Below are 17,768 nucleotides of genomic sequence, written 5' to 3' on the forward strand. Positions count from 1 at the left end.
AGAAGGATGCTCAGCAACTTTAGTTGGGGAAAAAAATGTGAAAATATGCTTAAGTTGCTTAAGATGCTGGTGCTAGATTTATACCCTCCTATGGCTTCGATGTCCGTGGGCATGGAGATGCTCTGGATGAGTGGATACACACAGGAAAAGTTGATGTTGAGGCCGCCGACACGACTGATCACAGCCAGCCCTTCAGTCGTCCCAACATTGTTACTGAAGATAACGTGTGTGTCGTTATTCTAAAGAAACACAGAAAGTACAGAATTATATGAGAATTGAGATTCTGCACTGCATAATTCCATCATTAAACTTTAATGTATTTTTCAATCTAAATTGACCTAATCATAAAGTCAGATATTTGACGTTTGCAATACGTCAAATAATGCAACAGACTGCAATATTTCTATTAACTCTGCTAAAAATGCAAGTAATATGAGTGGCATGGCATGCTCAGATTAACTCGCTAAGAGTTCTATTTTCATGAAAACGTCATCTGCAGGTTAACAATGTCATGTTGCTATTTTGTCTGGAAATAAATCACATGACAATGTGAGTAATGTGTTACTACAGTACATTTGACAAAAGTGCATTCACGTTATGTTCTAAAACATATGTTGCACATATGAGCTTGTGAATTATGATGTATGTGCCATCATGTCATAAATAAAACCACATGTAAACCATTTTACGTGTGCGTAAGTGAAACGTAAACTCCGTAGAAATCAGTTGAAAAACATCAATTTATGTACATGACAGTCAGTGGTATCAACTTGCACTTTATTAAGTGGCAGTGGTGGCTCAGTGGTTGAAGGCTCTGGGTTACTGATCAGAAGGTCACAAGTTCAAGCCCCAGCACTGCCAAGCTACCACTGTTGGGCCCTTGGGTAAGACCCTTAACCCTCAATTTCTCAGTTGTATAAATGTAAGTCACTCTGGATAAGGGTGTCTGCCAAATGCCATAAATGTTAAAAAAAAAAAAAAAAAAAAATTTTTGCACATGCTTTACACTCTTACAAAATGATCTCAAAATTTGTTTAAATATATAAAGGAAAATAAATCAATAAATAAGACTATTCCAAATATCGCAGTGATTTAGCCAATTGCAATGTATTACTGATTGATGAACATCACACTTTTTAAATGTAAACTTTTAAGTGCAAAGTTTAAAGTAAATATAAAAGAGTGCTGGTTTTGTACCTTCAGAGTTGTGCCACACGTGTTGACATCACTGTCAAAGCTGAACACCAGCCTGTTATCTTGGAGCTCCCCTTTGCAGTTTTGGTCGTTCATGTGGAGATTATCTGCAGAATATCCGTCTTCAAAGAGCTTACACCGAGAAAGAGACAGTGATCCAGTACTTCCTGAACATGTCTCAATGGCGTCTGAGGGAAAATAGATAATCTGTTTCATTAGTTCTCGGAGAAATGCATGAAAGGAAAGGGATCATGTAAAAATAATAATAACTGTAACACGGGTTAATCTCCCTGATTGGTCCTTAAACTTTATTATTACAGGCACGGACATAATGTCTTTTAATGTGGACAGGTTAATCTTGGATAAAGCTTGTGTCACCATCTAAGGTGTTTTTGTCTTTTTGACAGTCATTTTTACCTGGTTTCGTGTTGAACTGCACTTTGTATGTTGCCAAAAACTGCATAGTACATTTAGGCTTGTACATAGGATGCTACATTAGCATGCTCCACTGATGTTAGGGAAAAACAATAGTAAAATGAGAAAAGTACCATAAATATTCGGGCTTTGCGTTGTAATGTACCCACAGGCACAGCCATAAACACCATTTATCTGCCTACAGACTTCATCCGAAGCACAGTTGAGGTTCCGACAGTGTGCTACAAAGAGAGGCAAGCAGAAAGACAATTACACGACAGTTTTATTACCATACTGGGGAGCATCTGATATTCATAATATAAACTAGACAACCAAGCTTTCTTATGCAATTCTATAGTATAAATACAAAAAATAATGAATGGATTATTTTCCTATAACAGCATATCCCAGAATGTTTTGGGTGGGACTGTTAGGCTGTGGATTGCAGTGCCAGTCAGCAATCAAAAAAATAAAAATAATCCAAGAAATACATGATATTGTTGATAATAAATGATATTGATGATAATGATAAAGAGAGGATATGATGATATTTATTGATATTAATATGAAAATAGATTAATTTCCATTAATAATGAAAGTCATGATTGAATAAAGGTGTTAGCTAGTTAGGGATGTATTGTCATGTGTTATTCGTGAGGAATAAAACACTTGAGGGTGAGCTGTAGAAGGTAAATGATCAACACCAGGGTGGTGTGATGAAGTGAAGTTACTGGTACCACCCGAAAGTTAATTATTTTCTTATAACATCCTGAAATATTTTATTCCTGTTATACTTCAACAATTTGTAAATTGTTAACATTTTTAGTTACTAAAGAACAACATATCATACTTTTATATCGGTTTAAAGTTACATTTGATGTTGTGGAACAGACAGAAAAGAAGATAGATCTCGCCCAAATAGAATCCAGATTCCAAAAACACTGGGATAAACACGTATACATTACATTCTGTTCTTGTTAACTCAAAGAAAAAGAAGAAAATACTGACCTGTAAACTGAAAAGCCCAGCGACCAGGGATATTGACATTACTAGATGAAGAGAGCTCGTAGGCATTGTTCACTGGAATGGTGACGAAATTACTGTACTCCATTCCATAGCCGGCCTAGAAAGAGCAAATTCAAATGAAAAACATTTCACACCTGGTGAAAATTACATAAGGAGTGAATCTGAAGAATCAGATCTTTTTGTCCCTTACAGAAAACTCACATGAACTTGTTATGTTAAACATGTTATGTTTTACACATTTTTTAGATGTTGTGTGTGTTTTTATTTTTTCATATTTGGTTCTTACACAGTTAATTGATTTCTATATATGAATTTTGCACATCAAACATTTAGATTTTTGTACCTGTACAGATTTCTTTGCATTTAATCACATAATATTCCTGTAATAATAAAAAACCCTCATATGATTAGACGTGTGTGATGTGACTTTTGCGTGAGGGATTGACTACAAACTCTGAGTTCTTAAAACCAGCAGAAATACATGTGACCATGACGCGCTTACCAGCCAGTAACCAGGGGAAATATAAGGAAGAGTCCCATAGTTCATCAGGATGAAAGAGAAGAGTCCACCATCTGAAGCCAAGACGACTTGAAATGATGTAAACTGACGTAGAAGAAAGATATTTATTAATATTCTGTGCTTTGGAAGCCAAGGATTGAATCATATGTATTGACTCTTACCTCAGTATTATAATATTCAAGTGGTACATTTTCCCAGGTGGCTACAAAGACCCAGGAAGCAGAGAAGTCAACATCTGGGAACATCCTGTTAATTTCTTGGTTAGCTTTATCTATTAAAGGTCCGCTTGTGGCCTGCTCATATTTCTTTTCTCCAACATTAAAATTGAGATCAGTCCACAGTGGAGAGATGATGTCTTGGCCGAGTTGTGAATTGGGTACTTCATCATTGATATTCGGAACAAAGAAAGCCAGATAGCCGTCCACATTGAGCTGAGAGAGAACATATACAAGTGGTTTATCCGCTAGCATCAAGATGGTCAGAGAACATGGACAAAATGTTGATTATCGTTCATTAAGATAACCATCCAATGTGTACAAGTGTACCTAATTAAATGGATGGTGAGCATGTGTGTATATATATCTCTCTATATATTTTTATTAAGAACACCTGTACACCTGGCCATCTATCCTACTTTTGAGGTCCAACTATTTCATAGTGTCGAACATGGCACTGAGATCTGTTTATTAGCTCTCAGTACCATGTTCGAAACAATAGACCATAATATTCTTCTCAACTGAATTGTATGGTTGGCAGCCAGGATATAGCCCTTCAGTGGTTTGCTTCCTATGTCAAATGACAGGATGTGTTCTGTAAATTTAGGGATTTTTTCAGTTATCATTGGTGTCCCTCAAGGGTTGATTCTAGGACCCTTACTGTTTTCTTGAATATACTTCCTCTGAGCTTTATTTTTCAGAAGTATAGCATATATTGCTATACTTTTTTTTCTTCTTCTTACAATTAAACTAAAACAAAACTGAAGTTCTGATGTTAGGTTCCTCCATGTCCTATTTACCTAGCCTGGTTGCCAAGTTAGGTCCTCTGTCAATGAATCATGTAAGATCATGTAAGGAGTCTTGGAGTGATTTAAGACTCATCATTCCTTTTCAACAATTAAATCAGTGCTGTTGTCAAGGATCGCTTTTACCATCTGCGCTCTTTCGCTAAAGTTAAACATTTTCTTTCTAGTAAAGACCTGGAAATTGATCTAAGACGTTTGTGCAAAGTTTAAGAAAAATCGGCTATCATGATTTTTGTAGGTGTTAACGGTTGTATACAATGCAGTGTTGTCAAAATACACAAGTAATATATATCATATGGTAGCTCTTCTCATTTGCCTCATTTGAAACAACTTTGCCTCAAGAACCATTGGTGTCCATCAAACTGTTTGGTAAATAATGAAAATAATACATTAGCTCTCCTCATTCTGAACAACTTTGCCTCTAGGACCACTGCTGTTAATCAAATTGTTCACTAAATATTTGAGATTATATAAAAAGCCTAGATTTGCGAATTACTCCTAGCTTTGGAATTGGAACCAAGCCAGTGTCAAACAAGTCTCTGGACTGCCGAGGTCAATAATTATCAAAAAAAGTTAAACTTTCATATTTTGATGGCTATATCAGAATCATTTAAAAATCTGGCCAATTTTCATGGAGATTGGGCGATAGGTTGCGCTATAACAGTTGTAAAGGTTAAAAAAACCCTACATATTTCCATAGTAAATTAATATAAGTAGCTATTAGACAGGTTTAGAGAGGCCATCGTAACGAAAGTTAGTGGAACCTGTTTGACTCCTGGACCCAGAGGTCTGTGCTCAATTTGAAAACTATCAGCCCCTGGGAGGAACTATCACGTTTTCTTCGAGTGTGTAAATCTGAAGTGCCATCAATTTATATGATTACAGTGACACATTCTGAAAAACATGGCTGAAATTCCTCAATCAACTTTCAGCAGCTATCAGACGAAGATCAGAACAAAATGTGGTGGACCTGTTTGACTGTTGGCTCTAGAGGTCTCTGAACATTTTGAAAAGAAATTGCATGAATGAATAGCACATTAGAAGAATCCTAGTTGTAACAGAAAATATAAGCATAATAACTTAAAACCATATGTAAAAGTTATAGCTTTTATGTATTCCATCAGCACAGGTTCACCCAAACTGGACAGGTGAAGATTAGGAAAAAAATCCAGTCATCAACGGTCCAGTTTGGGTGAGTCTGCGCCCATGATAGCATCAGATTCTTGTTCTTGGCTGACAGCAGTGGAACCCAATGTGGGCATCTGTTGTTGTAGCCAATCAGCCTCAAGGTTTGATGTGTTGTGTGTTCTGAGATGCTTTTCTGCTCACCACGGTTGTAATGAGTGCTTATTTGAGATACTATAGACTTCCTGTCATCTCAAACCAGTCTGCTTATCCTCCTCTGATCTCTCCCCTGAACTAGGAAATTCAGTTTGCACTCTGGATGTTTTCTGTTTTTCAGTCCATTCCGTGTAAACTCTAGAGACTGTTGTGTGTGAAAATCCCAGGAGATAAACAGTTTCTGAAATACTCAAACCAGCCCATATGGTACCAACAACCATGCCATGATCAAATTCCCAGACATAAAAATAACCACAACTATAACCACTATATAAATAAAAATTCCAAAATATATCATGTGAAGAGTCTAAAACCCACATGTGTATAATTCACATGTGAACTTTCTGACAATTCTGCAAAGAATGTATGTAATACTGTTTCTACTAGAGTGGGGATTAAGCTCATTTGATTTCCTGTTTTTGTACTTACATAGAGTTGAGTGTATGCTTTTCCACCGTACATGAATGGTTGTTCCAGCTGAATTGTTTCATAAGCTCCATCACCGAGGTAAAGGGAAATTGATCCAGGTCCAACGTCAAAAAAAGGTGAAGCTGGAACAAAGACATCATAAGATAAGGAAGACACTGACCAAATACAGACTCAGCGGCCAACCTCTGGCCATTGAAAACAGAGATGTCTGCTCTGAGAGGAGAGACTGTGCTCCCTGTGCATGCAGAAAGAAGTGGAAACAAAGGAACACTTCCTGATACAGAGTGACCATTACCAAAACATTCGATCTGAATACTTAGCAAAATTTGAAAAAAATTATAACAAATTTTATGGCACTATCAAATGAAGACAAATTATGATATGTTCTAGGAGAAAATTCAGGCCTTATCACAGCAGCAGCTGGATATGGAGCAGCTTGTCACAAGCTCAGAGAGACAGCCAGTCGACAAATCTAAGGTCAGTCAAATTCTCACACTTTGAGTGGGTGTACAAATGTTTAACCTTGCCTTGATATGATTGTTTTTTTTGTTATATATATAATAAGAGTTGATTCTTGATTTATCTGTTTGTTTATTTATGTACATCGTATTTATTCATTTATTTCATTCATTAAATGTATCTGTGGATATTTCAAAACATGCTAAAGATGGAAGTCATGTTTATATACAGCATACACACATTGTCAGTGAAACTTTACCTGGTGGTGGTGTTGGTGTCACTTCATGTCATTTTGAGGAAGAGACAGAGAAGAACAGAGAGGAAGAAAGAATGATAAAAACGAATGATTGACGTCCACATTATTATAAAACGTATTAATGTGTATTTTAAAATGTATCAGATCTCATATTTTGATGGAATGGGATAATGGGTGGATGTAATGTTCACATGTTCATATATTTATACACACACACTGTCAGCAAAACTCTACCTGTTATTATTGGTGACATACCTGTAGTTTCTCCTGATCCCTCCTCAGCTAATATATGAGAAAGAGAGAGAGAGAGAGAGAGAGAGAGAGAGAGAGAGAGAGAGAGAGAGAGAGAGAGAGAGAGAATTTTCATGAATATTAATAAAAAACTTTCTTGCCCTTTTGAGAGACATCTTTCATTGCGCCATTTGGAGAGCTACACAGTACGCCACCATAATGGGTGGATGTAATGTTCACATGTTCATATATTTATACACACACACTGTCAGCAAAACTCTATCTGTTATTATTGGTGACATACCTGTAGTTTCTCCTGATCCATCCTCAGCTAATATATGAGAGAGAGAGAGAGAGAGAGAGAGAGAGAGAGAGAGAGAGAATTTTCATGAATATTAATAAAAAACTTTCTCGCTCTTTTGAGAGACATCTTTCATTGCGCCATTTGGAGAGCTACACAGTACACCACCATAATGGGTGGATGTAATGTTCACACGTTTATATATAAACACACTGTCTGCAAAACTCTACCTGTTATTATTGGTGACATACCTGTAGTTTCTCCTGATCCATCCTCAGCTAATATATGAGAGAGAGAGAGAGAGAGAGAGAGAGAGAGAGAGAGAGAGAGAGAGAATTTTCATGAATATTAATAAAAAACTTTCTCGCTCTTTTGAGAGACATCTTTCATTGCGCCATTTGGAGAGCTACACAGTACACCACCATAATGGGTGGATGTAATGTTCACACGTTTATATATAAACACACTGTCAGCAAAACTCTACCTGTTATTATTGGTGACATACCTGTAGTTTCTCCTGATCCCTCCTCAGCTAATATATGAGAGAGAGAGAGAGAGAGAGAGAGAGAGAGAGAGAGAGAGAGAGAGAGAGAGAGAGAGAGAGAGAAAGAGAATTTTCATGAATATTAATAAAAAACTTTCTCGCTCTTTTGAGAGACATCTTTCATTGCGCCATTTGGAGAGCTACACAGTACACCACCATAATGGGTGGATGTAATGTTCATACGTTTATATATATAAACAGCAAAACTCAGCAAAACTCTACCTGTTATTATTGGTTGCATATATGCAATTTCTCCTGATCCCTCCTCAGCTAATATATGAGAGAGAGAGAGAATTTTCATGAATATTAATTAAAAATTTTCTCGCTCTTTTGAGGGACATTGGTCATTGTGCCATTTGGAGACACACACAGTTTGTGAAACGTTACCTGTTAGTGGATGTGCAATAGATCCTTTTGCCTCCAAACCTAATATATGAGAGAGAGAGAGAGAGAGAGAGAGAGAGAGAGAGAGAGAGAGAGAGAGTTTTCATAAATATTCATTTTGATTTCAGAATATAATCATCCACTCCACAAGCATCCACTCCAGTACTCTGAGCTGGAACCAGGGCTGTACCTTACTTCTTAGGCAGTAGTCATGGTTCTAGCAAGCACAAAGGAATGTTCAAAAACAAAACTAAAGCAGTGTAGACTCATACAAAGTTATTGAAACAGACCAAAATGATTTTGTAAACAATCTCACATTCTGTCATTAGCTAAGTATACATGCAGCCTAATAATCTGGTAATAATCTAATTGAGAGTTCAATTGGAATAACAACAAATGTATACATCTCAATTGGAAAAGAGTAAAACATTTTTAGTCATTTTAATATAAGGAATCGATTGATATGGTTATTTAGATGTTTTAACCTGTAAATTAACACTTGAAAGAATGTAAACTATCACATGTATGAATAATATAAAAATAAAACTATTAAATAATCCTAACTTTGAACCGCTCTAACATTATCACCTGCCATGTGCTCCATACTAAACTGTATGGCTTGACTTGTATTCATTCTAAGGGACAGGTCTGACCTTGCATCCCGTCTAACTTTCACACCTGTACCTTTTTAGGACCTGTGAGACTGAGTTTCCGTTACCTCATACCACTGATTTTGAGCTATTTCTTCCGTTCTGTTTTTTTTTGCTTCACCATCGTGTTTTATTCACCTCTTTGAAGGCTTAGTGTATGTATGAAAATGATGTGTATGAGAATAAGGGATAAATTCTGTATCACAACGGTTCCCAAAATGGGGCCCAGGGACCCTGAAGGATGCATAATTATGGAAATTATATGAAAATTTATATGGCTCCAATAACATTTAAATTATTTCCCCTAATATTTGAATAGTTCAATTAATTCATTGAATTATGCAAATAAAAAACTCCATAATGATGGGGTGTATGGATTTGATCTATTTATTTATTTATTTTTGCGTCCCTGGCTGCTAAAACCTTTCAAAAGGCTATTTTGTGTAGATTCATGTCATATATTCCACAACACCTTTCTGTAATAATGTTACAACAAACAAACAAACAAACAAACAAAAAAACAAACAAACAAGGACTTACTCATAAAGAGCAGGACAGCCAGACATGGCAGAAGTGAACACCCCATGAATAGCACTGAATCTGGAATAGGAAAAAGAGACATATTAACACACATATTATCGCTGACACAGGAGAAAGTTAACACATATGAGAACACAGTTTTTTAGAATTGAGTAACAGGGTAATACCTTTGCTTTTCATATTTTCACAAAATTTTTTGACAGTGTCTAGAGTAAGGGCTGTGCAACTGTGGTGAGAAAAATTGTGATGAGTCAATTTATGTCTCTACTATTGAATTTTTATTTATATATTTGCACCACTGTAGGACAGGCATTTGTATACCTTTTAGTCCATAATGCCAAATAAAGAGTACTTCAAGGGAAAATTATTACTTTTTACCGGTGGCTAAAGAATGTTTTTGTTGTTGTTGTTGTTTGTGTGTACATATATACTTAATTAAATATTATTTTGTTTTTAGTGGGTGTAATTTTATTTTAAAACAATATCCTATAATGTCATTTTAAATATTGTTGTAAAAAGAGATTATTTATTTTTAAAGAAATGATATCTGACACATAACATCAATTTTATGACATTGAGACTGAAAAGTCTACCAATTATGTGGTAACATATAACACTAAACAGATCTTACACTTTTACTCATCAACAAGGTGTTTCAGCCTGCAGACCCTCTGCTCACAGGATGTTTTTGGTTTTTCGCACCTCTTGAGACTATTGTGTGTGAAAATTCCAGGAGATCAGCAGTTTCTGAAATATTCAAACCAGCCCATCTGGTACAAACAACCATGTCACGGGACATGAAGATTATCTGAAACTCTTGATCTGTACATGCATGATTGTTATTCATTGTGCTGCTCCCACTTGATTGACTGATTAGATAACTGCATGAATATGCAGGTGTGCAGGTGTTCCTAATAAAGGTAATGGTGAGTGTAAATGAAAATATTTTGCATTGTAGTAACTTTTAGTGTGTTTTTAATTTTTGTTAGACTTTTGAAATACAGTTTCACTGTGTAATTGATGTTTTTTCTTTCTTTCTTTCTTTCTTTTTTTTTTTTTTTTTTTACATTTAGGGAGGAACTCCTCAACAGAGCCACTTCACATATAACACTGATTAAATTCTCCACCTTTGTAAGCGTTTTTTTTGGCACATATTACAGACCAGATATATTTAATTTTTTTCCCCCTTTAAGATACTGTTTTAATTTTTATTTTTACAAAAATTACATCATAGGTCAGAGAAGGTCAGTGGACTATATTCAGAACCTTTGATGGAGTTTGTAGGTATCATAAGAGTTACAGTGATGGGAATACTCCTGTGAGGAAATGAGATTCTTTGTAATGGGTATGAGTGTTTTTGAATGGTATTTATATTTATAGCCCCATTTGAAGACTTACAGATGTTGGATTTAACCTGTCAGCCTGGATAGATATCTATTCCAGTCCTACCTACACCACACCAGACTTCTTACTGCTTCGTCTGGACGGGTGACTATCACCAAGTTCTTTTCAGAATTAGATGCATGGAAACATTAAAAAAAGGGACATAACCAACGGAATATCACGAGAGCGAAGAACTTTCCTTACCTCAGAAATAAATGTTAATTGCAAAGGAAAACTATTTATCCACTATATTTCTCTGTGCTCTATTTCAAGGGAACTATCTCTTTTTGAAGTGCTTACTGTGTGAGACATACTTTTAAAAAACTTGTCATCTACTAGCACTATTGTTGTCCACACCTGTATGTCTTTCTTTTATGGAACACAAAAGGAGACCGAGTATTCAGTCTCGCTCACCATTCATTTATTTTACAGAAAAAAGATTCAGTGATAGTGAATGGTGACTGCGGGTATCAGTCTATTCTGTCGTTCTGCCTTACATCTCCTTTTGTGTCCCACTGAAGATAAAAGTCATACAGGTTTGTTCAATTCATTGCTACAAATTTCATTTGCAAAGTAAACCATGTTGATTTTAGAATTAATATCATGTTACACTGGTGAAATTTGACATAAATGTTTAAATAAAATGTTAACATGTATACAGTTTCTGTATGTTTATCATTTGGTTTCATTAGATATACTGAAGTAAAGTACTCCTGGACGAAAGGGTAAATACAGTAAAAAAAAAAAAGTAAATGTAACATTAATTTTGATAATTGAAAATCCAATATGAATTAAATTCAGTTAAAAACTTTGAGTAAATGCAGAACATTTGTTTTGGTAAATAAATAATCTAATTCTTTGTTACATCTACGTAGGTTTTCAAATATATCTACTCATTTTTATTATTTTTTTCAGTTAGGGTTACTATTGCACTGACTTAGGATTTTAATTATATCTACTCAATTTTATGTCATGGTACTAAATGTAGTTATTCGGATCTGTTTACTTAGCTTTACTCATAATTCATAAGGAATATTTAAATGATTTCACAGCTTTAAAATGTACTCAATATTTTTTCTGCTTTCTCGGCAGCTTAACAACTGCATTGTTTAAGGTACTGGGTGGAAAATGCACTGTGTAGGCTCTAGTGCAACGGCAGATTTATTTGTCTTCATAAACAGAAGTAAAGATAAAGATGACTAATCTAGCTGCTGATATTCTTGATTATATTAAGTAAAAATAACAGAATGTTTACCTGAATATGTCCAGAATTCTTCCCAAAGTCCTGATTTTAGCAATCTTAATTCGTTATATTTAGCATATTTTAAAATAAATTAACAATTTAATACATTTGTAAATTAACAGACAGATAAATTCAATGATGAATTAATAAGTTAATTACAATCTTACCAGGCTGTACCTCACTAGTATTGTGTCTGCAGAATGACACTGCAACTGTCTATGTGAGGAGAGAATCCCCGGGTATCTATATAGACATCACAACAGGAAATAAAACTGAAATATGCAGCAGATTTACTTGTCCTAATTGCCTGAAAACTGCATTCTTTTTTGACAGGTCATTCATGCTTCTGCTCTGAAAAAGAATATTTTGACTCTGATTGACCTGTTTCTTTTGGCATGACCATTCAATTGAAAAAAAAAAAAAAAAAAAAAGTCAGAAGTCACTCTGTACACTCTTTTAAAATAGTGGCAGAGATGAAATGAGTGTACATGTACAGACACGGTGAACTGAAGTTAGCCTCTAATCAGAAATTCAAATAGCAATAAATATGGCAATTTAAATAAAGTATTTACAGTAGACGTAAGGTGCACGATTATGGACAGCAATAGCACTTGTAAACTGTAACAGTTTTTTCAGATAGTGCAATAGTATAAACAATACTTGTGCAAAATAGTATATGAATATATAGCCATTGTGTAGAATGGTGCAAGTAGTCCTTGTGCAAAATTGTATATATATATATATATATATATATATATATATATATATATATGTCACGTTTCATGACGTAACGGAGATAAGGTAGGATGCAAGTGCAGTATGAACAGTTTTATTGAGAGACACGCAGGCAGGTAAATCCAAACAGTAATCCACAAACGTAATCCAGTAACATACAAAGTTCAGAGTTCTCTCCCTCTCTCCTTCTGCCGAGCCAAACACGATTTTATGGAGATACTAGAGATCCAGATCCTTTGTGCCTCTGGATGGAGCTCAAATCTTCTCCAATTCCAGACTACTGGGACTACGGCTGCTCCTAAGGCCATACAGACTTCATATACTGTAAGTCAATAATGAACTTTTTCACACTAACTGTTGTTACCCAGATGAGGATGGGTTCCCTTCTGAGTCGGGTTCCTCTCAAGGTTTCTTCCTCTTAAAACATCTTAGGGAGATTTTCCTTGCCACCGTCGCCACTCAGTGTCTTGCTCAGTTGGGATAAATTCGCACCTTTAATATCTGTATATCGTGTTGATATTTCTGTAAAGCTGCTTTGAGACAATGTCTATTGTAAAAAGCGCTATACAAATAAAATTGGATTGAATTGAATTGAATTGAATTCAGGCGATCGGCAAACAGGCATAAAGGGGCGAGGCAGGAATCAAGGTCGCTTTCACGGAAATACAGGATCGAGAAACAAAACAAGAAACATGAACAATAGCGCGAGACTGGGAGCGGAGAAACCAGCGTGAACTAAAATGACGAATCTAAACATGAAACATGAAACATGAACTATGACTGTGTTGTGGATAAAAATGACATGAAATAAACATGAGGGAGACCTAGTATCCAGTAAAGGGGAGAAGAAGAAAAGACGGGCACCAAGACACACAGAAGCAGTGTGAGGCGGATATTGACTGATATTGAATATTGAATTGGATTCACACTTTAAAGATCTTAGATCTTTAAGAGTAATACACTATGGTTTATTAGTCAAAAAGACAAAAAGAAGTATACGAACTGAGGAGTGCTAACAGACACACACACACACACACACACACACACACACTCTCGTACAGTCAAGGGCGGGCAAGTAGACATAACACACACACACACACACACTCTCTCTCTCACAAACATACTATTATAACTTTATAAGAATAATAAAAAGGAATATTAAGATATTATAAGGGTAATATCTTATAATAATAATATATATATTCTTTATAAAAAACAGAATAATAGGATATGTAGGACAGTAGAAGTGTAATATAATGATATTATGAAGTAGGAAGTACAGTAAACCGTGTTTTCAAGCAGTATAACTATATATAAAATAGAGATATAGAGCTAATATGAAAATAAATTATAAACTAGAAATGCAGGCTCGCAAGGAAGGCCTTAATTTTAAGAAAGTACCATGAGGAGCCATTTATAAGGGTGGCTGAGTCACACCCCCCCCTCCGCGAGATAACAGTAAGACCAAGGTCACTCTAGATTGTTTTGTCTCTCCACTTTTGATTTTACGGGTAATTCAAATCCCTTGGTTTCAATTCTCTGGGTTGCTGAAATCCTCTGGTTTTGATTCTCTGGGTTACTGAAATCCCTTAGTTTTGAGTCTCTGGGTTATTAGAAATCCCGTGGTTTTGACTTTCTGGGTTATTAGAAATCCCTTGGTTCTGATTTTATGTGTAATTTGAAATCCCTGGTTTTGATTCTATGTGTAAGTGGAATAGCCCTTTTCTGGAACATAAGAGTAAGGTAGATGAGCTCTTTTTTAACCCTATTGGTAGTGAGATCATAGTCTTCTTGAAACATATGGGTTATTTACTGTGTAAGTACAGTATAAATACTGGAGCTTAAGCTCAGGGAATCGGATCACTTCTGAAAATTCTCATCGGTGTGGATCTCGTGTGGTGGAACCAATAAAGCTGGACCCTTGCTTCTTCTCACTCACGGCTGGTGTTTTTTTCTATCTCCAACTGGGCTCAGAGGTAGATGTGAGTATTAGATTCTAAATTGAATTTTAAGTGTTTTTGGGTAATAGGCTAAATTTGAGCCAACAACTGTGACTATGGTTATCTATCATAAGGACTCTAAACTAATCTACTATAATATATCTTATCTATCTATAATATTCCACGCCGTTTGCTGGGAGGCGTGCGAAATATATACAAACATAATCAGCGTTGTAATGGCTGACGGCTGAGGGCACTTCAGACACACGTGAAACAACAACCAATGACAGAACGGGTAGGAGACATCACAGAAACATGCACGTGTCAAAATGTCACGATTGTCAACAAGGGAAAAGCAGGTGCTCGCGCACCTGCTCGTGCGTGCGCTCACATGCTCCACAGCACACTGCTTAAAGGGGAACTCGTGACAGAACCCCCCCAAAGGCACTCCTCCTGGAGTGCCATGAAACACCCATCTCCGTTGGCGGCCCCGGCCCCCTGGGCAGAATGTCCCAAGCAGAGCCAGGAGACTGCACGGCTTTCTTGGCGAAACAAAAAAGCAGAGCGACATTCACGGCTGAACAGGAAATTGGAGTGACGTCCTCGTCGGAGCAGGGAAGCAGAGCGACGTCTTCGTCGGAGCAGGGAAGCAGAGCGACGTCCTCGTCAGAGCAGGGAAGCAGAGCGACGTCCTCGTCGGAAAAGGAAGATAGAGCGACCTCCTCGGTGGAACAGGAAAGCGGAGTGATGTCCTCGGCTGAGCAGAAGAGCGGAGCGACGTCCTCGGCTGAGCAGGAGAGCGGAGCGACGTCCTCGGCTGAGCAGGAGAGCGGAGCGACGTCCTCGGCTGAGCAGGAGAGCGGAGCGACGTACTCAGCGGAGCCTGCAAGCTGAACTTGACTGGTCATGGCAACAGACTGGGACGTGAGCAGAGCTTGGTTGTCCATGTCAACAGACACTTGGTTGTGTATGTCAGCAGACGTGGACGTGAGCAGAGCTTGGTTGTCTGTTTCAGCATACTTAGGCGTGTGCAGAACTTGGTTGTCCCAGTTGGCTGACTTGGGCCTGAACATAACTTGGTTGTCCTTGTTGACAGACTCGGGCGTGAGCAGAACTTGGCTGTCGGTGTCGGCAGACGGGCGTGAGCAGAACTTGGCTGTCGGTGTCGGCTATCTTGGACGTGAGCAGAGCTTGGTCGGTCATGTCGGCTGACTTGGACGTGAGCAGAAATTGGCTGTACGTGTTAGTAGACTGGGGCTTGAGCAGATCGTGGTCGGCTGTGTCGGTAGACTCGGTCTTGAGCAGAACTTGGTCGGCCGTGTCGGTAGACTCGGGCTTGAGCAGAACTTGGTCGGCCATGTCGGTAGACTCGGGCTTGAGCAGAACTTGGTCGGCTTCCCTGTTGACCTCTAGCTGGAGCTCGGCAGGTGAGCTCACCTCGTGGGTCAAGGGTTCGAGCTCTGAGGTCACCAGGTTAACCTCCGGCTGGGGCTCTGATGCTGGAGCCTCCCTGTTGACCTCTAGCTGGAGCTCGGCAGGTGAGCCCACCTCGTGGGTCTCAGGTTCGAGCTCAGAGGTCGCCAGGTTAACCTCCAGCTGGGGCTCTGCATTAGTTTGCCTGTAGTAGTGGGTAAACGGCAGGGCAGGTTTGCCTGCCAGACTTACCCACCCGAAAAGTTGTTCTAGCTCGACCCTTGCCTCCGGACTCCCAAACCGCATCATGAACTCCCCCACAAACTTTTCTACACTGTCCAGGTTCCTACAGTGCTTATCCAGTTGGAGCTGCACCCACTGACTGGCCGGTCCAAAGAACCAGGACCACATGAATCGGAGCCATTGCTTCTCCTCTGGCTTAGGGTCTAACAGGCTGGAGAAATAGAATTGACAGTCTACCAGAAAATATTCTGGGGCACCGAAAAATCCATCAAATGGATCAGGAAGCTCCATAAATGTCCATTGTGGGAATTGGAATGAGTCCATAGCGGGGACGGTTGGCGTCGACTTCCGGGTTCTGCATTTTCTCCGTTCTCCTGCTGCATCCATGTTTAGGCGGAAGATTCTGTCACGTTTCATGGCGTAATGGAGATAAGTTAGGATGCAAGTGCAGTATGAACAGTTTTATTGAGAGACACACAGGCAGGTAAATCCAAACAGTAATCCACAAACGTAATCCAGTAACATGCAAAGTCCAGGCGATCGGCAAACAGGCATAAAGGGGCGAGGCAGGAATCAAGGTCACGGTCACGGAAATACAGGGTCGAGAAACAAAACAAGAAACATGAACAATAGCACAGGACTGGGGGCGGAGAAACCAGCGTGAACTAAAAAGACGAATCTAAACATGAAACATGAAACATGAACTATGACTGTGACTGTGGTTATCTATCATAAGGACTCTAAACTAATCTACTATAATATATCTTATCTATCTATAATATTCCGCGCCATGTGCTGGGAGGCGTGCGGTATATATACAAACATAATCAGCGTTGTAATAGCTGACAGCTGAGGGCAATTCAGACACACGTGAAACAACAATCAATGACAGAACGGAGAGGAGACATAACAGAAACATAAGAAATGCACGTGTCGAAATGTCATGATTGTCAACAAGGGAAAAGCAAGTGTTCACGCACCTGCTCGTGCACGCACGCTCACATGCTCCACAGTGCACTGCTTAAAGGGTAACTCGTGACAATATAGTCCTTGTTCAAATAGTGCAAGTCATCATTGGTAAGCTAAATTTTCAAACTTGTGTGAAATGGTTGTGTGCAGCATATTACCTTTGTAGGTACCTGTTCAAATTTGTCAAATAAGGATAAATTCATACATTTAAAATTTATATCTGGGATGTATTTATTTCAGTAATGCTGCTTTGTGCTTTGTCCGTTGTTAAAAGTGCTCTACAAATAAAATTGAAATGAATTAAACTGAAGAAGCTGCCACTAATCACTATTAGGTGCCACCCATACCTACATTTTATGGAAGAAAGTGGAAGATCCACCTGAGACCTGCTGTGAAAAAGCCCCCAAGAGACAGTTTCTCACACTCTCTCGTGTCCAGCATCTTAATGAATAAATGAAGATAATAGGTTTTCTGAAAAGATAGTTTTTTATTTATTTATTTATTTATTTTTTTTTTTTTTAGACCTATTGAA

The 17,768-nt window shown here is 37.8% G+C and overlaps 2 protein-coding genes across 22 annotated transcripts in view; one reads left to right on the forward strand and one right to left on the reverse strand.

The window, feature by feature from the left end:
* The window catches only part of LOC108273581 (pancreatic secretory granule membrane major glycoprotein GP2), a 200,006-nt gene that overhangs the window by 128,614 nt on the left and 53,624 nt on the right, over nucleotides 1-17,768 (forward strand). The window lies entirely within an intron of this gene.
* LOC108273573 (alpha-tectorin) overlaps nucleotides 1-17,768 on the reverse strand; it is a 43,935-nt gene that overhangs the window by 1,168 nt on the left and 24,999 nt on the right. The window contains exons 1-16 of one of the 19 annotated variants that reach the window (XM_053685407.1): nucleotides 12,104-12,229; nucleotides 9,311-9,370; nucleotides 8,124-8,162; nucleotides 7,959-8,006; nucleotides 7,698-7,724; nucleotides 7,444-7,470; nucleotides 7,196-7,222; nucleotides 6,916-6,942; nucleotides 6,664-6,684; nucleotides 5,946-6,067; nucleotides 3,316-3,585; nucleotides 3,137-3,238; nucleotides 2,617-2,731; nucleotides 1,743-1,850; nucleotides 1,198-1,382; nucleotides 85-239 (exon numbers count right to left, since the gene is read on the reverse strand). In XM_053685407.1, the coding sequence (XP_053541382.1) occupies nucleotides 85-239; nucleotides 1,198-1,382; nucleotides 1,743-1,850; nucleotides 2,617-2,731; nucleotides 3,137-3,238; nucleotides 3,316-3,585; nucleotides 5,946-6,067; nucleotides 6,664-6,684; nucleotides 6,916-6,942; nucleotides 7,196-7,222; nucleotides 7,444-7,470; nucleotides 7,698-7,724; nucleotides 7,959-8,006; nucleotides 8,124-8,162; nucleotides 9,311-9,356 (1,319 nt within the window). In that variant the 5' untranslated portion in view covers nucleotides 9,357-9,370; nucleotides 12,104-12,229. Of the gene's footprint in view, nucleotides 1-84; nucleotides 240-1,197; nucleotides 1,383-1,742; nucleotides 1,851-2,616; nucleotides 2,732-3,136; nucleotides 3,239-3,315; nucleotides 3,586-5,945; nucleotides 6,068-6,663; nucleotides 6,685-6,915; nucleotides 6,943-7,195; nucleotides 7,223-7,443; nucleotides 7,471-7,697; nucleotides 7,725-7,958; nucleotides 8,007-8,123; nucleotides 8,163-9,310; nucleotides 9,371-9,477; nucleotides 9,521-9,941; nucleotides 9,967-12,103; nucleotides 12,230-17,768 lie in introns of those variants that run through there. The other 18 variants (XM_053685409.1, XM_053685404.1, XM_053685417.1 and 15 more) reach the window with 18 other exon arrangements.

This window comes from Ictalurus punctatus, chromosome 13 (genome assembly GCF_001660625.3).
Source record: "Ictalurus punctatus breed USDA103 chromosome 13, Coco_2.0, whole genome shotgun sequence".
Lineage (NCBI taxonomy): Eukaryota > Metazoa > Chordata > Actinopteri > Siluriformes > Ictaluridae > Ictalurus > Ictalurus punctatus.